Raw genomic sequence first — 20810 nt, 5'->3', positions numbered from 1 at the left:
CAGAGTTAAATAGGGCATGGGGACCAGAGTTTTTACAAAATCACTGTTGTGTCTACACCTAGCCCTTACACTCAGAGACTTTACCAAGTAGCTAACTACTATAACTTCTTTTCTGCAGTGTTTTACAGTAAACGCAGGCCTCAGTCCTCAAAATTAGTATTTAGAGCACAAGAATGAGGACCCAAGACACACAACCACCCGAAGGCTAGTGGCCCTCACAGTTGTGGGGTGCCTTGTGGGCTACAGAGCAGTTTCTTTTTGTAGAATTTTTCAGGTGGTGGGGACGCTGTCTCCAAGCAGTGGTGACCTGTGCGCCATCACCTGTTGGCTAGGGACACTAGTACCAGCAATCGGAGCTGCTGACACCAGGCCCAGGCCTTCACCTGCCTTTCACAGCACAGTGAGAAGTTGTGCAGAGTTAACCCAGGCAACAGAATTGTATGAGGTGAACGCAGAGATCTATGTTTTTAAGGGTGTCGGGCAGTTCAGCCTGGCAGTCACAAAGGCACTGAAAGACACAAGTAATGGCAAATAATGATGCCTTGGGGCAGTTTAAAGAACACTTTCCATGTATCACCCCCACACCCCACCCCGAACCCCCACACACCACTGCACCACCACCACCAATGGAGCATACACCACACTACTCCTGCTGTGAGAGACCTGGAAGCCGGTGCAGGGTGTCTGGGGTGTGACTTGCCACTTTGTCAAAAGTGGTGGCACTTCCTTCCTACCCTCATAGCCACTACATTCCCTGGGGCAGCCAAAAGCAAACCCAGTGGCTCCAGGCAGAGAGCCCTTGGATGGAGGCTCTGCAAGGCCTGTCCAGGAAGGTGGGGACCTTGCTGCCCACATGCCCCGCCCTTCCCTGCCCAGCATCCCAGGGTCTGAGGTGGGTGTGGTCAGGCCGGCTTTAGGACCTGGCGGTGACTAGCGAGCGGCCGTACACTCCTATAGGCGGCAGTCCGGACCGAAGTGGCAAGGTCTGAGCCTACCTACATCCCTAGCTGCGGCGGGCTGAACAGGCGATGGGCCGCTCGGGCTGGCTGCTGCTGTGGCTCGGAGCCGCGGGTAAGTGCCTTCTAGCAGTCAAGGAACCGTCCAGCCAGAAGCACCTTCCTAGGGTTAGGGATGGCGGTCGCGACAGACCGAGTCCCAGTGGCTCCTCCAGAGGCCTCCACCCGTCGCGGCCAAAGCTCCCAGGCCCGTGTTCCTAGAGTGCATGCTGAGAAGCGCGGTGCCTGCCTGAATCCCGGACCCGGATCGCGTCGCTTGGGAAGGAGGGACAGGCCCTAGGGTCTCAGCGCCGCCTGTGGGCGGGACCGCCAAGCTAAGTGGAGGAAAGGATGGGGTGCCTGCAGGACTGAGGTCAGTGCGGCCCCCAAGTCATCCACTGGGAAGGGCTCTCCAGGGGAGAAACTTGCGGAAGTATCAGTGGGCATCCTGCGGAGCCTCGGCGACCAGAGCTGCGTCTTGGCCGGCTTCCAAGCTCTGGAGTGCGCTGGCTAGGTGGGGTCAGGGGCGTGGCCGCAACAGGCAAGGGCTGGCTGTCGAGAGGTTCTATTTTCCGTCTTCCATTAACATCCTGCCCCCTCTCCCAACTCTGCTGTCTCCCCGTCACCTTTCAGGCACAATTCTCTGCTCCAGCTCGGAATCCCAGGGGCCTTTTCTGCCATCCTCGCTCCTGCCGCTGCCAGCTCCAAGCCCCCGGGTCCCGAATGTCACGGCCCCACTTACCGGCTCGGAGCCAGCCTCTCCCCTAATTCATCGAGGTGAGCTCCGAGCTCCTTCCTCCCGTCTGCGCTCACCACGCCCAAGCCTTCGGGCTGGGCAGGTACTCTACGACCCTTCCCTCCCTCCCTGCTCTCAGGCACCCACGGGCCCTGGCGGTTCTCCACCTGCGGGGCCAGTGGTCCGCGCGGGCCCACACAAACACAGTGCGACGGGGCCTACGCCGGCAGCAGCGTGGTGGTGACAGTGGGGGCCGCCGGGCCTCTGAGAGGAGTGCAGTTGTGGCGGTCGCCCGGCCCCGGCCAGTACCTGTAAGTGGACAGCAGGGATGGAGGTGGGGGGAGCGCTGGGAGTCAGAGGTTCTGCGGTCAGAGGAACCAAGGCCACCTGCGCACCACATTGCGTCTTAGGGCCTTCCGCAGAGACCTGCGGAACGGGCGACCTTGACTGTCCCTTCTTCCAGCGGAACCCGGGGAAGGGTCGCAATAGTCGCCACCGAATTAGCTCGTACCCGGGAGCCTTTCCCGGCCAAGCACAGGGCCCCAGACCAGCGGCGGCGCCAAGGGAAGCCTCCTAAAATAAGTGTGCAACTCTCCTAACTTTTCGGTGTGCAAACCTAGTCTCCCCATCCCTTCAAAATGGACTGCGGCCTCTAAGGCCTTCAGATGAGAACTTCTGGAGCCTCCTCTGTCACAGTCTCTGCCCCGGGCGGGCGGCCTGAGGACCGACGGCCGGTGGTCGAGGGCCGTGGACTCAGCGCCCGCTTTCCGCAGGATCTCAGCCTACGGCGCGGCGGGCGGCACAGGCGCCAGAAACCACCTGTCGCGGGCGCACGGCGTCTTCATCTCGGCCGTGTGCTCCCTTCGTGGTGGGGAGCCGCTTTACATCCTCGTGGGACAGCAGGGAGAGGACGCCTGTCCGGGAGTAAGCCGAGCCTGCGGGAAGGGGGCGGTTCAAGCGCCCCAGGGTGAGGGCGCGGCGGAGGCAGGGGCTCTCCTTGGTGCAGAGACACCAGCCCTGCGAGGCGGGGGTCCCGCGCGCGCTGAGTCCGGCGCGCGGTGCCCGCAGGGGAGCCCGGAGAGCCGGCTCGTCTGCCTAGGAGAGTCTCGGGCCGCTGAGGAGCACGTGGCGACGGATGGGACCGAAGAGGTCCCGGGGTCGCGGCGCTGGGCCGGAGGTGGCGGGGGTGGCGGGGGCGCCACCTACGTCTTTCGGGTACGTTGGGGTCCCAAACCTCTTCCCGCGGGCGCGCACACACGAGCTCTCCATATGGGCTTGGGGGTCCCCATATGCCGGGGCCTGGCTGGGCCCTCGCCCGGTGCCGGGTCCTCTTGACGGCCGCTGGCCCCGTAGCTGCGCGCCGGCGAGCTGGAGCCGCTGCTCGTGGCGGCCGGAGGAGGCGGGCGGGCCTACCTGAGGCGGCAGGACCGGGGCCGGACGCAGGCAGCCCCCGAGAAACTGGAGAACCGCTCGGCGGCGCCCGGGAGCAGCGGGAGAAGCGGGCCGGCAGGTGAGGGCGCGGGGCCGCGGGGGAGAGGGACGTGGTCCCCATCCGAGGCCGGCCATCCTGCTGTCTCTCCGCAGGTGGAGGCGGCGGCTGGACGTCGCGGGCCCCCTCTCCGCAGGCCGGCCGCTCCCTGCGGGAGGGGGCCGAGGGCGGCCAGGGCTGCGCAGAGGCCTGGGCTACGCTGGGCTGGGCCGCGGCCGGAGGCTTCGGGGGCGGCGGCGGGGCCTGCACTGCGGGCGGCGGCGGCGGCGGCTACCGGGGTAGGTGCATCCTTGGGGAGGGCAGCGGGGAACCCTGGGTGAAGTGAGGTTAGAGCCTTAATACAGGCAGGAGTCCCTCAAAAGGCTAAGCGGGAAAGGCATTAGGCCTCGCTCCATCCAGGCCAGAGCAGGTAGAGTAATAGCTCTCAGGAAAGGAGGTCACATAAGTTGCAATTCATACATGCAGAGAGAACTCCTTAGATTTTCATTTAAATCCAGGACCTTTTCCATCACAACAGATCCCCTTCTTGTTCTGCAGCAGCCCCAGGAGCTTAGAGCTGGCTGAGTTAGCAAGCTGGGCAGGGAGGCAGACAGGCAAGGATGGTTTAAGTCAGTAGTTCTCCAAGTGTGGTCCCTGAGTCAGCAGCATCAGCACCACCTAAGAGCTTGTTAGAACTGCAAATTCTCAGCCCGCCTCCAACCTACTGAGTCATAAACTCTAGGGGAGGGTCCCACCATCTGTGTTTTTATCAATCCTCCAGGTGATTCTAATACACTCCAGAGTTTGGAAACTGCTAGTGTAAAGAAACAGAGCCTTTGTGTCTGTCTGGGCTGTACTATTCATACGTACTTTATACACATCATCTGCATTATCACAGAAGGGGAATATGTGGGTTGGGCCTCTCCCATTTCATAACTGAGGACGTGGGACCAGAGGGATTCAGACAGACAAGGAGTGTCCCAGCCCACCTGAGCCAGGCCTTCAGGTTCAAGCTGGTTACTCCCTCCCCACCCCCGACCCCCATCTCTGGCCTCTTGGCTCCCAGTTGTGAGCTGGCAGCACCTGTATTGTAATGCTAGTGTAGACAAGGTCACACTGGGATCTCCACTGGGAGACTTCAGCTTCCCCACTGTTCATAAGCCAGCTTCCCAGCTGTGAGGCAGCTGTGTGCTCCTTCCTCCCCCCATTTTGTAGCCAAACCTTCTATCACTTTTAATTTCCAGGGGGTGATGCCTCAGAGACTGACATCCTCTGGGCTGATGGGGAAGATGGGGTGTCCTACATACACCCCAGCAATGAGCTCTACCTGCAGCCTCTGGCAGGTATTGGCCCCTACCCCCCACCTTTCAGCCTGGCCTAGCCCTTTTCCTCAATCCCTGAGCCCACACCCATCTGAGCCACCAACTCTGCACTGTGAACTACCTCTTCTTGCACAGCACAGGAACACCTGGGAACTGGACTGTCAGTTGTGATGCTGGTATGGGGCATTCTGGGGTGCTTGTCAAGTATCTCCTTAATATGAATTTTCCTCAAAAACCTGGGAGCTCAAGGATCCCAGAAGAGGGAGTATGCAGGCTTACCAAAAGTCCCCCAAGCACTCCCACCATGGTTAAATGCCAGGCCTTGTTCCCAAGTTCGGGGCTAGAATTATCCATGTAGCTGGAAAAAGTGTGTATGCTCCCTGCCTCCCTCTGCAATATCAGTTCTTGTACTCATAGTCACGGAGAACCACGGAGAGGTGGAGATCCGCCAGCACTTCAACTGCAGTCACTGCCTTCTGAAAGACTGCCAATGGCAGGGGGAGCTCCAGTGGGCCGAATGCATGTGCCCAGAGGGCATGGAGCTGGCTGCAGATAACATCACCTGCATGGGTATGGCCTGCCTTTGTCCAGGGTCTGGATTCCTGGGGCCCTGGCCTGGGAGGAGCTATAGGGCACTGGGAAAGATGCCTGCTGTGTGCCAGGCACCAGGCTGGGTACTGGGCAGGGGACTAGAGGTGCAACAGGGCATGCTCTGCCTTCAAGGAGCGTGTAGGCTAATGGTCTAATGTGGAGGGGAGATACCTACATCTATGTCACATCTGCATATCTAGAGCTACATCTGTCTCATGGGGACAGTTGCCGTGGGAGGTGTAAAGTGTGTTAGGGGTTCTCAGGAGGCAGAAGTTGTGTTTGTCCAGGATAAGTGGGGAAAGCATCATGGAAAAGTTAACTCTTGAGCTGAGTCTTGAGGCGTGGCTAAAACTTGGGGTGGAGGGACAGAGAGGAGCTTCCCACTGGAGGTGTCTCTCTTTCTCCCTAGACCTGCCCACCCCACCAGGCCCTCTGGTTCTGATGGTGGCTGTGGTGGTGACCTTGACACTGAGCCTCCTTATGGTGTGTGTGGTCCTGATTCTGGGTATGGAAGCATCCAGCAAGCATGGCTGATTCAAGGCTGCCCACCTCTCCACTGAGCTGTGATGAGCTTCTGTGGGGTCCCAGTGGCAGACACGGTTGATTTTAAAACCCCTACTCCCAGCAGAGTAGTGGTGGGCTCCTCTGGGTTTCTAAGAGTAGAAGCAGCTGGGGAGGCCTGGGGGAAAACATTTACCTTAATGGGCATCTGGAGAGGGGTCCTGGGCAAGGGGAAGCAAGGCAGAGTGGGCCTGATGGGCAGGTAGAGAGTGTGCCATTGTCCCTCCCACCCTCAGTGAACCATCAGAAGTGGCAGGGCCTATGGGGGATGAGGCTGCCAGGCCCTGAGCTCATGGAGCTGAGCAAGCTTCGAACCTCCACCATCAAGACAGCCCCCAACCCCTACTATTGCCAGCTGGGGCTTGGCCCAGCCCAGTCCTGGCCTCTGCCCCCAGGGCTTACCGAAGTTTCCCCAGCCAATGTCACTCTGTTCAGGTGAGTTCTCCCCCTCCTTCTGAGAACCTGTGCTCTGAATCCCCACCCCCAATCCCATTCCCTCCTGTGGTGAATTATGGATTCCAGAGAGCATCCGGCCCAAACCCCTTGTGTAGAGGAGATGGAGGCCAGAGAAGCTCCAAAAGGGAAAGTAACTTGTTCAAGGTCAGCTGTCATCCCCAATTCTGGGATGGTAGGAAGCCTAGAATCTGAGTCCTTTGGAGCAAAGGTTGCCTCCTCCCCAGGGTGTCTGCAAGAACCTAAAGGAAGGCCTCACCACAGGCTCCCAGACCCACTCTGACCCCACACCTGCCTTCTCTTCTGCCCTGGCTCTGTGCTTAATACGGCCCCTGCAGAGCTTGAACTTGGGGACATGCCATGGTGCAGAGAGAGCTCAAATCCTCAGATAGGGCCACCTGGGCATATGGAGGGGATGGGAGGTAAGGAGGCACTAGACCCTCTAGGACCCTTCCCATGGCCCAGGCACCCACGCCCTTCCAACCTGTCTTCCTGCAGAGCCCTGGGCCATGGTGCCTTTGGAGAAGTCTATGAGGGACTGGTAACTGGCCTTCCTGGGGACCCCAACCCCCTGCAGGTGGCTATCAAGGTGAAAGAGGGCAGGACTTCTGGCTGTGGGTAGGAGAGCAGGGCTCTGTGGAGGGAGGAGCAATTCCTAGCACTAGGCTTCAGCCAGCCCTCCTGAAGTGTCATGAGCTCTGTGCTCTTTTGCTCCCAGACTCTGCCAGAACTCTGCTCTCCTCAGGACGAGCTGGATTTCCTCATGGAGGCACTCATCATCAGGTGCACCTGGGGCCGAGGTGGAAGGTGGGAGGGAGGCGCCGGGAACTGCCTGCAGGAACAGCCTCTCTTCACCCTGGGGCTGAGAGGCAGCAGGGCTAGGGACACAGGTCCTCTCTAGTTTTGTGGAGCCTGGAGCATGGTTTCTCTCCCTGCTGGTGATGGGGTATGTGCACCACTCACTCAGCAAGTTCAGCCATCAGAACATTGTGCGCTGTGTGGGGCTCAGCCTCCGGGCTGCCCCTCGCCTAATTCTGCTGGAGCTGATGTCTGGAGGGGACATGAAGAGTTTCCTGAGGCGCAGTCGGCCGCACCTGGTGAGTCCCTTCTCCCAGCCCTCCAAGCCCCTCTAAAGACCCTGACCACATGTTCCCAAACCTGCATGGACTGATGTGCCCTCTGCCCGACCCAGGACCAGCCGTCACCTCTGGCCATGCAGGATCTGCTCCAGCTGGCCCAGGACATAGCCCAGGGCTGCCACTACCTGGAAGAAAATCACTTCATCCACAGGTTGGATGTGATCTTGGTTCAGGGGACCCCCCCCAGCCCAACTTCCTCCCCAAGGAACAGCCCTTCCACATAACTTTTAAGGAACAAGATCAGGGCTGGAGCTTCTGAGTTCCAGCTGTGATTTTTTTGCCCAACTCTTCAGGGACATTGCTGCCCGGAACTGCCTACTGAGCTGCACAGGACACGGTCGAGTGGCCAAGATTGGGGACTTTGGGATGGCAAGAGATATCTATAGGTGTGGGGCCTGGGGAGGTGGGGAAGGCTGCTGCTCCAGGGGAGTTTACCAGCACCCAATGGCATCTGAATGACTCATCACTCCCTTCTTCCCTCCTGTAGAGCCAGTTATTACCGAAAGGGGGGCCGGGCTCTGCTGCCTGTCAAGTGGATGCCCCCAGAGGCCTTCCTGGAGGGCATCTTCACATCCAAGACGGACTCCTGGTGATAACACGCCCTCCTCCCTCCCCTGCCTTGGGCTACCTCATGTGAGGGAAGGGGAGACTGCCTGATGGGCTTCATTTGATCCCCCCACTCATGATGCAGGTCTTTTGGGGTGCTGCTCTGGGAGATCTTCTCACTGGGCTACATGCCCTACCCTGGGCGCACCAACCAGGAAGTGTTGGACTTCGTTGTCGGAGGGGGACGGATGGACCCTCCCAGGGGCTGTCCAGGGCCTGTGTGAGTATGGAGTGTTGCCCAGAGAAGGAGGTCCTTCACAGCCACGGGTGGGCACGAACTCCTGCCTTCCCCCAGGTACCGTATCATGACCCAGTGTTGGCAGCACCAGCCTGAGCTCCGCCCCAGTTTTGCCAGCATCCTGGAGCGCCTTCAGTACTGCACTCAGGTGTGCCCCTGACCTGCCCTGACCATCCTGGTCTTGGGGGTAAGGAGGGAAGCCATAAAACAAAGCTGTGGCCCCCTTGTGGCCCCCTGCTCCTCTACCCTCCTATTACAGGACCCTGATGTGCTGAATTCACCCCTGCCAATGGAGCTTGGGCCCACCCTGGAGGAGGAAGGAGCTTCTGGACTGGGGAGCAGGTCTTTGGAGGGCTTACGATCCCCACAGACCCAGGAACTGAGTCTGGAGAGCTTGAAGAGCTGGGGAGGGAGCCTCCTTGGCCCCAGGCTGCCCTCTGGCCTCAAGCCCTCCAAAATCAGGGGCCTCCAACTACAGAACCTTTGGAATCCCACCTATGGCTCCTGGGCCCCAAGGGGCCCTGAGGGTGAGGACTCGGGCATTGACGGTAGCAACAGTTCCTCTCTGCACTCCTCAGGCTTCTAGGTGGCTTGTTATTTCAGTAGCCTCTGTCCCCTGCAGTCTGTGCTGCATGTCTGGGCCTGTCTCAGGGCTGGCCTGGCACCACTGGAATCTTCATCCTGGTAACCAGCCCCAGGCCTCCTGCCGAAGAGCTTGGCCACCCCCAGACTTTGATCTTGGTGACTAGAGGCCACCCCCCCTGCTCCAGGTGTGGGCAGGGAGTTGAAATTGCCTCCTGCAGGAAGCCAGCCTCTGGACTGCCCTTTCCTCATGAGAGTCGTTTGCCTGGGCAGCCCCCAGCCCTACAGATGCCTCTAATAAAGAGCTCTTCTCATATCCTCCAGTGGTCTGAGTGGATGTGAGGGATGCAAAGGAACTAAGAAAGAGGGGACCAGAGGAGGGGGGAGGAGACCTGAGTTGCCAAAGCTGGTGTCTTTCTTTTATTGGGAAGGGGAGTCCATTGTAGTGTGGGAGGTTAGACCAATAGATCTCGTGCCTGCGAAATAAAATTCATTATCTGGCCTCTCTGGAGGGGTATGGAGCCCCTGCAGAAGAGCTGGGCTGAGGGAGAAGCCCATTGTCCCACTCTACCCCGCCTCTCCCCCTTTAATTTAGTGTCATCCGCTCTGGGAACGCTGAGGCTTGTATGGGGAACAGCCCCCGGCACGTGCACTGCGTCCCGTCGTGGTTGGCACCTGGCCCTGCTGGACCGTGTGAACCGCCCCCGCACCGCGGGGTTTCAGTCTCTCGCCCTCATGCTCGGCGGCGGGGACGCAGCCGCAGGTCCATCTGTCAGACCAGCCCGGTCCACGCGGGGACAGAGGCCCAGCCTCATCTCTCGGCCAGGCTGGCAAGGATGCCAATGAGATTGTCCAGCCCCAGCAAATAGCCGTCCTCGCGGTTGCCCTCCTCCCAGGGCCGCCGGTGGTCCAGGGTCTGGCCGTTGGGGAGGGGCGTGGTCTTGCCGAAGTCGATGAGCCACACACCGGCGCGATGGCAGTGATCATGCACGAAGAGGAGCGAGCTGCCTATCACCTGCCGAGCCCCACACAGTCAGGCCACGGGCCCTTTCCCGGAGCAGCCCCCCATCCTGTTCCCTCTGTAGACCCTTTCACAGACCACAGACCAGGCACCTCAGGGTATCCCACTTACCTCATGCCTCCTAAAAAACTCGGAGACCTCCAGGGTGTCCCGGATCTGCTGCAGGCGGTTCAGATACCTCCTCTGGAGAGGGTAGGGTAGGAGAGGAGGGCAAATTAACTAAACGCCAATTGAGCCTCTGCTAATGTTAGGGTCCAGGATGCATGCTCGGCTTGGCAAATACCGTCATGAGGAAGACACAGGCCCCCACGTGGCGCGCAGCCCGGAAGAGCAGGAACGTAAAGCAATTACAACACAATGCGATAAACGCTACCATAGGGGTCACTAGGCGAGGGCACCCCTCAGTTCCAGGCTCCCCTACATCTCATGGTTCTAGGATCTAGCGCTCACCAGCACTTCTGCATCCCCTTGCACAAACTCCTCAAAGACGCGGATCACCTGTTCCCGGCTTCGCGTGGTCTTGAAGTCGGTGCTGCAGGATCCGTCAGCTTTCTGAAGGAGGTGGGACAGGAAGTGTCAGGGGCCCCGTACCCACCCGAGGGGAGAGGATCAGGTTAGAGCCACGGTACCTCCCGGGACCTTTGCTCCCAGGGACAGCAAGATGGCCGACAGAGGGTGCCTCTTCATGGGCTGGGGGGTTGCCAGGAGGGCTGGAGTGGAGGAAGGGTCGGGGCGGTGCAAAGCGAAGCAGGCCTGGCCTACCTTGATGCCCTCGATGCGGAAGCCAAGCGTGGTGCTGGAGCTGATGCCTTCTCGCCACTGCATGTAGCGCGGCTTGGTGACTGCGCGCTGCGCGTGCTCCTCCTCGGTGGGCGCCGCAGGGTCTACCGCCAGCATCTTCTTGTACATGTCCTTCCGCAGCTTGGGCCGCTCGCGGGCTTTGGTCAGCTCCTCTTCCAGGTAAGTCCTACCGGGGCGAGGCAGCGGCGGGGCGTGAGTGGGAGCACACATGGACCCCGTCGAACTTGACCTTGGACACGGGGTAGAGCGCTCGTTCCAGCCCTGGGCCCCCCGCCCGGTCCCCGCCTGGCCCGGCAGGGCCCGCGTACCTGACTCCCATCTTGCAGTCAAGTACGCAGGGCCCATCGAAGCCGTCGAGCAGGTCCTGCAACTGCAGGTAGCTCTCGCCATCGCGCTCCACCACGCCGTGGAAGGCAGGCACGCAGCCGCGCAGCGCGTCCGCCATGAGCCGCGCCAGGCAGTAGCGCTCCGGCTCGGAGCTGCGCTTCAGGATCAGCCCGCTGGTGCCAGCCGCCTTGAAACTCCCTGCAGATGGGCATCAGTTAGCGCCGCCTAGTCCCTTCTTCCTCCAGACAGCCACCCTCCCGACCCGCGCCTGCCCCGCGCTCACCTGTGTGCCCAGCCAGCTGCACCCAGGCGTAGCGTTTCTTGAAAGGGCTCATGACAGGCAGATTCACCATGGTCCGGATCTTCTGCCAGTGGCTTTTCTGAAAGCAACACGGTCGCGGTCTGCACGTCGACGTCTCAGCAATGCATACGTCCTCCCTCTGGAACAGGGTCTCGCCCTGCTTCACCCCACCCCACCCCACTCCACCCCACTCCACCCCAGCCCACTGCAAGCAGCTAGGGCCAGATGATTCATTCATTCATTCAAAGAAAGTTTACTGTGAGCCTGTGTGGCGGCACGGGGTGGTGACAGATATCCAGCTTCTCGAATGTGCTGAGAAGAGCCCCGGGCTTAGCCTCAGACGGCTCAGGTGTGCACCCCAGTTCTGCTGCTCGAAAGCTGCGTGGGCAGGTTATTAAACTGCTCTGTCGAGGTTTTAGAACTTTTGTGAGCATAAGACTCGCCTGATGGTCACCTTTAAAAATACAGATTCTCAGGTTGACCACAGGGAAGTAGGTCTAGGGTGGGACCAAAAATTTGCATTTCTACCAATGCCTCAGGAGATTCTGAGGCCTGAGAAACAAGCCCCTGGGTGTCAGTTTCTTCATCTATAAAATGGGGAAATAACCTCTGGGTTGTTGTGAGTAGTAAGTGACACTTGAGTGTAACAGGCTCCTCTCACCCCATTCCTCGGCATGAAGCAGAAGCTGGACAAATCTGGATTATTGATTCATTCACTTGGGACCATCGGTTCCTCTCATTTAGGGAGACAGACAAACACAGAAAAAAACCTTTACAAAGGCCCAGGGCAGGGAGGTCAGCCTGGCAGGGCCTGGAGAAAGAATGGCTTGGGACTCCCCGAGACCCTCTTGGTATGTCTGGATGCAGTGTCACTCCTTGCCAGTTGGCAAGGCCCAGGGCACCCTTGCTCTTGATCTAGACTCAGAAACCTGAGTTTTGAAAACAGGATGCAGGGCTGAGGGCCTGTCATCTTAGGTGAAACTGGGAAGGAAATGTAGATTTTGGTGTATTTCTTGCCTCATGACCATTGCTTCTGGCCTCCACCCAGTCCTGAGAGCATCTCATACTCTGGACCTTTCCTCTTCCCACCCAGATCTCATCAGTCCTGTGTCTACCCTCTGAAGTACACAGGTTTGCTCATCCACACTGTGTGCCTGCCTTTTAGAGGAGTTCCACATGTGTGCCCCCACAGGGCTGGAACCCAGAACTCCAGCCTCACTGACCACAGAGAGTTCCAAGAGTGGGAGGGAGAACTGAGGCAGTGGCCTAAGCAGGGGAAGGCTGCTGCCCACAAAGCCCTTTCCCGTGGGAGAAGATGGGGGTTAGTGAGAGTACTGGATGGGTAGTCAGGAGTTGGTTCCAGTCCTGGCTGTGTCACTTTCTAGCTGAGTGAACCCAAGTGAGAATTTCATCTGTGTGAGCTTGTTTTCTCTGGGAGGACATAGCTGCTGCCATAACCCAAGGCACCGTTTACTGACCGCCTACTGCATGCCAGGCACTTCTCATCCTGCATCAGTCAGCTTTGCTCCTGTTTTCCTACTGAAGTCCCTACATGGCACACCAGGGTGTGATCACGTGTTCAATCCCCAGGGATCTGGGGGTGTAGCCAGAAGCAGCCCACTAGAAGCATGACATCTCGTTCAAAATTCCCTTTTTACTCTTTAAATATATGCAAGGTTTGCATTATGCTGCATAATAAATCCAAGTTTTCTTCTAAAACTCCCACTTCCAAATCCTCAAATAAAATTCCAGGAAGAAGTATGTGCCATGTGTACTCAGCAGCACCATCCTATACTCTCTTCCCCCACACTCATGTGAGAATCAGGAGGATGATGATGATGCACATGCATAGCCAGTGCATGAGGTGGGGGTGTTATTGCCATTTTACAGAAGGAGACCAAGGCTCGAGGAGTGAGCATCCCCTCACTCACTGCCTCCAGCCCCCTAGTCTCTGGCCCAGCAGCTTCCAAGTCCATGTTACCACCTGACTCCCTTTGGGGGTCGAATGGGACCTGACAGGAGAGAGAGCTTTGTACAAGGTGAAGTGATTTGCAGCCACAAGGTGGTGTAAGTATTTTCATCCCTGGGGAAACACTGAGATCTGCCTTGGGACCCCTCTCTGTTCACTGGACACCTTTGCCTTCTTCCAAAGGAATGAGTTTAATGGTGGGGCTTCAGGCAGCTTTAGGGACCTACTGTCATAATTTGGGGGACAGTAGGACTAGAACAGACTTAGTCAGAGGGTACATCTAGTTCTATAGCCCCCGCAGTGGAAGAGGGAACCAGCCCTGGGTTAGGTGAGATGGGAGAGCAGCAGCATCCTTTCTTCTGGGATCATGTGGGAGCAGTGAGTGGGGCTGGAAGGTGGAAGGTGGGCCTGGTAGAAGAGGATTTCGTACCCGCAGTCCTGGGCTGCTGGCACTTTATTGACGTGTGATGATAACACAGCATCATCACTCGCTCCCGAGATGAGGTAAAATGGGGTCATCACCGACTCTCCCTATTTTGTGAGGATCATATCAGCCAAGAGCAGTGAAGACTAAGGCTGGTTCCAGCCATGCAGGTTACATAGGGCTTTCATACCCGTCATGTCATCTGAGCCCTCTTAGCCACCTCCCGAGGTTGGTATCACCGGGTTTAGCTCCCCAGCCAGTAATGGATATGGTCAAACATGGAAGGAATTGATGTCGTGGAACTCACTGCCATCTTCATCTTAGGGAGCTACCTCCTCTAGGGAACGTGATGTATATAAAAAATGCATGTGTCCTAAAAGACTCCTGGAGGATCCTTCTTCAGTGGGTGGGTGGGGACTTTAGCACACAAACAACAGCAGGGAAGATATTTTTGAGCAGGTAAGGCTTTTATTGTATGGATATCAGAAAGCAGATTCATTATGTTACCAAGTAAAATCTAGCTTAAAAGAGGGCCAAAGCCCCATCCTCTGGCCAGGTCTACTCCCCACAGAAGTCTAGGAAACCAACTCACAGTCAGAGGCTACCGGGCATCTTGGGACAAAGAGCCCAGAAGAGTTGACTGTGTGAAAGAGTCTTTGATGAAGGCACAGGAGGACCCTCTGATAATTCCTCACCCCTGGGGCTGGACAGGGAGCAGCACTCTCTGAGCAGGGCTTGGCTGGACCCTAGCCTCAGACTCTCCTTTGTCTTAGCTCCATCTGGAAGCCCTGAGGACTCCTGCTTCTTATCTCACACCATACACTCAGGGTCTCTTCTGCCAGAACAGCCTCTTTGCTGTCTTTGGTATTCATCCCCTTACTTCCCGATTCCCACTCTTTACCTCCAATGATGCAGTCTGAGGATGAAGCTATGGACCAGCCCAACCCCCACCCCATGTTCTCATTGCCCTATCAAACTAGCACTCCCTGAGGTGGTGGTGGTGGTGAGAGCAATCAGTTTCAATTTATAAAATGATTTGCACTAAGGTATAAGTGACCCACGACTTCACCCTCCCAGGGGCATTTGCTTTTTAAAAAGGAAGTCTGTTAACCTAAATTCTGCTCTATAATTAGTGAAAAGTGAAGTGTGGGAGTTTTGAGTCCAGGACAGGATGGCATCCAGGTCTCCTTACCCATCCTGGAGCACTGAGAGAAGAGAAGCAAATGAACAGGAGCCAAACACCCTCTCTTCTGCTAGGGCAACCCCCCAAAATTGTTCTAAGATAAAGGCAAGGCCTAAGAATAGGCAGCCAGCTGCCCTTGGGGATAGACCCCCAACTCCTCTCCTGGCCTGTCTGGGTTTCCCTGCCCATAGCTTTTCCCTCTACCAAGGGAAAGGCCTCCGGAGGGGAGGCACGCTGCCTAGTCTCGACTACCCTGGGGGAAGCCCAGCTCCAGGGAGGCTGTGCCGGGCTCCTAGGAGGAGAAGGGAAAGGATGTATGTGCCGGGCAGAGGTAAGGTAGGGCCTTCCCAGGGCTCCTGCTCTGCGCTATTCCTGTTACCCGCCCAGGCCTGGGTCTCAGGGGCTGGCGAGCTGGGAGCTCCCCGAGCGCCGCCTCAGTATCTTTCCCGCAGGTGCATCCTCCATGGTCAGCCAGCCGGCGGGCTCTACCTCCAGCCTGGGGAAGCCCTGCCGGCAGCCTGCGCGGGCGCTGTGCCGCCCCCGGACCGGACACGAGGCAAAGTCCGCGCCGGGCCCTCCCACGCGGACGCAGGCGGCCTCTGTCAACAGCCCCGGGCTTATCTGCTGCCGCCGTGGCTGTTTGCCTTCGGGGAGGCCCCAGCGGGCTGGGGGCTGAGAAGGCCTGAGAGACGCCGCCTTGGAGCAGGAGGGGCCCTCAGCGGCCATCTGCGCCAGCTCCTGGCCGCGCCAGCAGACGGCAAGGCCGAGGGTGGGCGAGGCCGGCCGAAGACGCTCAGGGCACAGCTGCCACTAGTCCCTGGAGTCGTGCCCCAGCCGGCTGCCTACGGTGCACGCAGGCCTGGGCCGCGGGACCTCCTCTGCCTGCTGGCGGCTGCCTCCGTGGCGCCCTTCCTCCTGCGCCCGCCTCTCAGCTGTCAGAGATTTGAGCGGGGGAGCGGGGACCCAGAGCTACTGCTCCGGATTTTCGGAGGAGGTGGGGAGGGAGGTGTCCTCTCATTGCCCCACATCCCACCTCCTTGGAAACCCCTCGGCGGCACCTGCCTCCCTACATGGGCCGGGGTTGCACGAGGAACAGTCACGGGTCAGGAGTACCCTTACCCCCCCGGGGAGGAGAGAGGGACTCCCTGCACCCTACACCTGGCGGCGGGGTGTGTTTCTGCTCTATGAGACTTTTTTTTTTCTCTTGTGTCACTTACAAACCATGCAGCCCTCTGAGTAGTGTAGGTCTCAGGGGGTAACTGAGTCACAGACCCACTGCAAGTGTTTACAGTCTCCCCCGCCTCACCCAATCCGAGCGTGCAGCGGGGCGCGGGTTCAGCAGGCCCAGGCCGCGCCCCAGAGCTCTCCCCCAACGCCGGCGCGCCACTGCGGCTCTCACCGCCCTTCTGGGCAGGCCCGGAGCCACCAGAGCCGGCGGGGCGCCCTTCGCCTCCCTCTCCGTTCCAGGGACACTTGCATAACGTTCATCTAAAGCAATTCCTTCGCGTTAACTACGGGTAGTTATTTAAAGTATTTGGCCTTGGTTAAAACAAGGGGGACGAGACGGCAGTCCTGGGCGCCCGCCGCACACCCCTGAGGGGCAGGCACTGGGAATGACTTCACCGCATTCTGGCGAGGGTTATCCGAGGGTCAAACCTGGCCCCGGAACATCCAGGCTACCAGAGGCGGAGACTAGGCTGATACCGACCTTTCAGCCTCAGTTTACCTTCTTCCAGGCCACAATTAGGAGCAGTAAACCGGGAAAGGCTGCGTTCCGCTCCCTGCCGGAGCTCCCAGCCCCGCGCCCCTCCCTTCCCCGCGTCCACGCCGCGTGCGGGCGCCGGGAGCAGACGGCGGCGGCTCCCGAGCAGAGCCTGGAGCGCCGCTCCACTCCCACTCAGGAGAGGGAACCGTGGCAACGGCGGGGGTGGGGCCGCGGCGCGGGAGAGGGGGCTGGGAGACAGGGAGCTCGCGCGCCCCTCTCCCTGCAAGAGTTCGCGGGGCAAGGCCAAGCCCCTCCGATGACTTCGGCCCCACCTCGCAGCCAGCAGGTCGCGCTCCCCCCTCCCCACCCGGTCCCCGTGGCCGGTCGCAGACTCCTCTTCACTCTCCTTCTTAGACGCCCCAGGACCCAGGCCGCGACCCGCCCGTGGAACCGGGGTGAAAATTGCCAAGGCGAGAGGTCGGCCTGGCGCCTCCCTCCGAGCCCCACGTTTCTCCTAAACAGTGAGAATCCGACCCTCCGCGGCGGGCGCTCGGGGAGGAGTCGGTCCTGGGAGAGCTCAGAGCTGGGTCCCCCGCGCGCGGCCTCCGCGCCCGGCGCCGGCCCCGCCCCCGCGGCCCGTACCTGCCCCAGCTCCTCGCCGGCTTCCAGCTGCACGTTGCCTCGGCTCCGGCTCTCGCTGTCGCTCAGCAGATCGTCCTCCGAGTCCTCGGGCAGCGACGAGGAGCCAGTGGAGGAGAGCGACGAGGTGGAGAGGCGGCGCGGCTGCTGCAGGTGCGACGAGCCCACGGCCGGGAGACAGCCGCCCTCCGGCTCGGGCGGCCCGGGGCTGGCCGGGGGGACGTCCGGCTCCTCGGCCGTCACAGTCAGCTGCGGGATCACCGGGGCCGGGGGAGGCCGCGGAAGCCCGTTGGGGACCCGTCCCCCGCGCCGCTTGGCCCCGCGGGCCCGGGGATCCCCCGCGGCGGCGGCGGCAGCGACCGCGGCGCAGCGCGCCTCGAAGAGCAGGCGCAGCTCCCCGACGCTCCGGCGCGGGGCCCGCTCGAGCCCCGGGCTGCAGGGGCCCGTGCCTCCCGGCCGCGCCATGCCCGTCGGGCCCCCAGGCAGTGTCATTTCCCGGCACGAGAGCCGCCGCGGAGCCCACCAGCCCGCGGCGCGGCGGGGACTGGAGGCGCTCGGAGCCCCAGGCTCGAGACTGCCCCGAGGCGGAGCCTGCGCGGCCGCCCGCCCGGGCCCCGCCTCGGCCGCGCCCCCCGCCCACTCCTTTCGCTTTCAGAGAAAGCGCGGGCCTCCGTCGGCCCCGGCCCCGGCCCGGCGGGGAAGGCTCCCTGCTGCTCCTCGGGTGGCCGGGAAGCCCAGACCTCGTGCGCGCAGACCCAGGACCTGGCCTTCGCGGCCTCTCAGTGCCCGCCCTCGACGAGACGGGAGGGGCCGCTCCGCCCCCGGGCGCTACTGCCTCGCCTGGCTCTGGGGCTGGGAAGGATTCCTCCTGGCTGCTCAAGGGCCCTGACCTCGCAGGGGAGGAGCTGGTCCTGCTCTTGCCCTCCCACCCAGTCCTTTCCGCGTTCCGTTCATCCTGGGCCAAGGCTTCCAGGTCTCCGGGGCTTTCCTGCCCCCGGGGCTGCTTCAGTATAGAGTTCAAGGCAATCGGCTTCCCAAAGAAGCCTCCCCACAGGGCTTGCGCCCAAGTGGGGACTCTGTCCCGGAACGAGCTGAGGCTTCTCCCCTTCAGTTCCTCACTTCTCAGAGGGCAGAGATTAAGGTCGGGGAAGGGGCCTGGATCTCCCCCTTCATCCCTGCGGCAGCATCCCTGGCTACAGGCTGGGGGGGCGGGGGGAGGTGCTGAGCCTTTCTTCCTCCTGTCCTTATGGAGTTCTGGGCTTGGAGTCCGCTGTGGGGCTGTAAGCAAGTCATGTCACCTCCCTGGACTGCTGATTCTCCTCCGCAAGGTTGTGGTCCACCGCACGGGATTGCTGTGAGAATAAAATAAAATGAAAGATGTGCAATCTCTAAACGTTAGCGTAGTTTTAGTGTGGGTGGTACAGCCGGTCTCAGCTCACTCTACCTGATTTTCGGCAGTCTCTTCACCCTTCTGAGTCCCGTTTCCTCTCTTGTGAATTTAGGAAAACCTCATGTGACCCGCAGAGTTGTGGCTGTGGAACTGCAAGGAGAGCGCTGCTGGTGGTAAAGTGTTTCATACACAGCAACATGCTCATCGGTGGCATCGTTGTAGTGGGTCTTGGCCATTTGACACGTTCGTGGTCAGCTGAACTGCAAGGCTTCTTTGAGTAGAAGTCAGTATTTCACAGCATTTCCTGTCTTCCCCAAAATGCCAGGCATGAGGATCCTTCATCAGGGGCCTGGTGCCTGGGGGTCTTTCGGGATACCATGGTGAGAGCGCCCCCAGAAGGATTGCCTCTGATGCTGATGAAGGCCAAAGGGCGGAGCTTTCCTTCTCTTATCTCCCTTCAGCCAGGAGTCAAGGATGGGCCAGGAGGAGAGAGAAGGAGGGTTCCGACAGAGAATGGGAAACTTCAGCAAAGAAAGAAGGAGAAGATCCTGGGAGAACTGATGAAGAAAGTAGGAGTAGAAGAAACAGTGGGAGGAGGGAGAAGAAATGGAGGAAATGAAGGAATAGGAGAAAGAAGGAAATACAACAGCCTGAATACTTGAGTCCTCTGCGGAGAACCTGGAGAATCACAGGGCCACCTTCTCTGGTCACAGAGATCTGGAGGAGCCTTTGTGGGAGGGGTGTGCTCTAGAGCCTGAGGGCCCAGAAATACCCGTGTCTCCTGCACTCACTTCTCTCCCTCCTTCCCAGCTACCCTGGTCCATGGTGGGAGCTGGGAAGGTACTGCCCTGGGCGGTAGGGGGGAGGCTGGGGGCCAACTCAGGGTAGGGAGAGTGAGCAAGGACCTGTCAGAACTGGAAAGTGAGGAGGGAAGTGAGAGGAGGGAGTGTCGGCTGCCCACATGAGTGCCAGCCAATGCCTGGGCAACGGTGGTGGAGGTGGCAGCAGGCTGGGAGCTGCTCTTTGTCCTGGCTGCCAAGGGAAAACTCAGGGGAAGTTCCTTTCCTTTGAGTGCCAGGCTCTAGCCCAAGGGCCGGCAACTGAAGAAGAGCTCTTTGCAATCCCAGCCCAGGTGTCCCAGGTAAGGGCAGACCTGGGAAAGGGTGCTGAACTGAGAGCTACTTTCACAGCCTTTTAGAGTGGGAAGGGTGTTTAGATGCTTCTTGTCCTCCTCATTCACCATAGAGAAGTAACAAAGGGGTTAAGTGACTCAGCCAGGGAGGTTAAGGCACTTGTATAAGGCCACACAGCTAGTTGGTGGAAAAGCCAGAGTGTGCCCTGGCTAGGTCCCCTGACTCCTATTCCTGTACTGTGCTCAGTTTCTTTCATCAGCATCTTGTAGCTCAGTCCCTAATTCCTTATCCAATGAGGGCAGAGTTGTCCTCCACCTAACACAGGCAGAAAGCATAAGGGCACATACTGGGGCAGGGCCTGGGGGTCCCAATAGAGCTATGGGACAAGGTCAAGGGGCTCTCCTCTCCTCTTAGTCAAGCCGAGAATGACACTTCAAATCCTGGAATCTGTTCTTTGTGCCTCAGTTTCCCCAGTCTTCGAGGCTGTGAGTAGAGGGATGGGGTGAAAATCAGACCGAGAGCTGTGTAGCTGTGGAAGCAGCCTCTGGTGTGCCGCACAACATGGTGAAACGGGAGCCTAGAAGAGTGTTTCAAGGTTTCGATGGTCATTGGATGGCTGATCTGAGACAGGACGTGGGAGTCCCTCTGCCTCATCCACAAGGCCAACTGCATGTCTGAAGAGAGAACTGAGCTTTCTTTTTCTCAGCATCTCAGTTCAGGGGTCCTCCTCCTGTACCCTAGGGGCCTGCATCCTGGGGTGTCTGAGTCTTCACCCCTCTCCATGGCCTTCAGGATTTATCAAGCCTGAGAGCGACATCCCTCCTGTGAGGTAACAACCCTGGGGCACCAAACGTGGGAAGGGGGAGCCTGGAAAATGGGATGTGTGAGGTGAGGGGTTTCTGCGGGCCTGATCTTATTCCCTAGCCTGCCTCATTGAGCTCTGCCCCTCCTCTACCCCACCCCCAGGGCAGCACCAACGGCCCCAGGGGCAGGAGCAAGGTGACTGCTCCCCATCCCCTGCCAGGCACAGTGCCAGTTTCTGCTTCCCAAGGCTGCAGGCAGGGCCTCTTACCTGGGGCAGAGAGGATGGAGCGTAGCCTTTGACCTGTACTCCTGAATGGGCCGCCTGTAGCTTTGAGAGGACTTGAAGGCCTCTCCAGAGAGGGCAGAGTCTCTATGGGGGGGGTGTGTGTGTGTGGGTGTGCGTGTGTGTTTGGGGGACAAAT

General features: G+C 59.4%; 2 protein-coding genes across 3 annotated transcripts; one reads left to right on the top strand and one right to left on the bottom strand.

Annotated features, from left to right (window-relative positions):
* Positions 1 to 937: 937 nt before the first annotated feature.
* LTK (leukocyte receptor tyrosine kinase) lies at positions 938 to 8869 on the top strand. 2 transcript variants are annotated; one of them, XM_046652226.1, is made up of 20 exons: positions 938 to 1071; positions 1629 to 1772; positions 1871 to 2042; positions 2505 to 2655; positions 2800 to 2946; positions 3085 to 3241; positions 3316 to 3498; positions 4444 to 4542; positions 4939 to 5091; positions 5522 to 5617; positions 5910 to 6108; positions 6625 to 6715; positions 6845 to 6909; positions 7094 to 7223; positions 7319 to 7416; positions 7559 to 7651; positions 7753 to 7854; positions 7957 to 8091; positions 8167 to 8257; positions 8369 to 8869. In XM_046652226.1, exons 1-20 carry the CDS (start codon positions 1029 to 1031, stop codon positions 8693 to 8695), a joined length of 2676 nt encoding a protein of 891 aa, XP_046508182.1. In that variant the 5' UTR covers positions 938 to 1028; the 3' UTR covers positions 8696 to 8869. The 2 variants fall into 2 exon arrangements, with proteins under 2 accessions (XP_046508182.1, XP_046508181.1); XM_046652225.1 differs by having other exon boundaries at positions 2505 to 2946.
* A 246-nt stretch (positions 8870 to 9115) lies between these two features.
* Positions 9116 to 17832, bottom strand: ITPKA (inositol-trisphosphate 3-kinase A). Its single transcript, XM_046654108.1, has 7 exons — positions 17065 to 17832; positions 11124 to 11220; positions 10822 to 11038; positions 10475 to 10679; positions 10163 to 10264; positions 9824 to 9895; positions 9116 to 9706 (listed from the first exon to the last, which is right to left on the bottom strand). The coding sequence occupies exons 1-7, from the start codon at positions 17551 to 17553 to the stop codon at positions 9503 to 9505; spliced, it is 1386 nt and encodes a 461-aa protein (XP_046510064.1). The 5' UTR covers positions 17554 to 17832; the 3' UTR covers positions 9116 to 9502.
* Between the last annotated feature and the right edge of the window lie 2978 nt (positions 17833 to 20810).

This window comes from Equus quagga, chromosome 2 (assembly GCF_021613505.1).
Source record: "Equus quagga isolate Etosha38 chromosome 2, UCLA_HA_Equagga_1.0, whole genome shotgun sequence".
Lineage (NCBI taxonomy): Eukaryota > Metazoa > Chordata > Mammalia > Perissodactyla > Equidae > Equus > Equus quagga.
The sequence above is the reverse complement of the archived record's forward strand: the minus strand, read 5'-3'. Positions and strand labels throughout refer to the sequence as shown.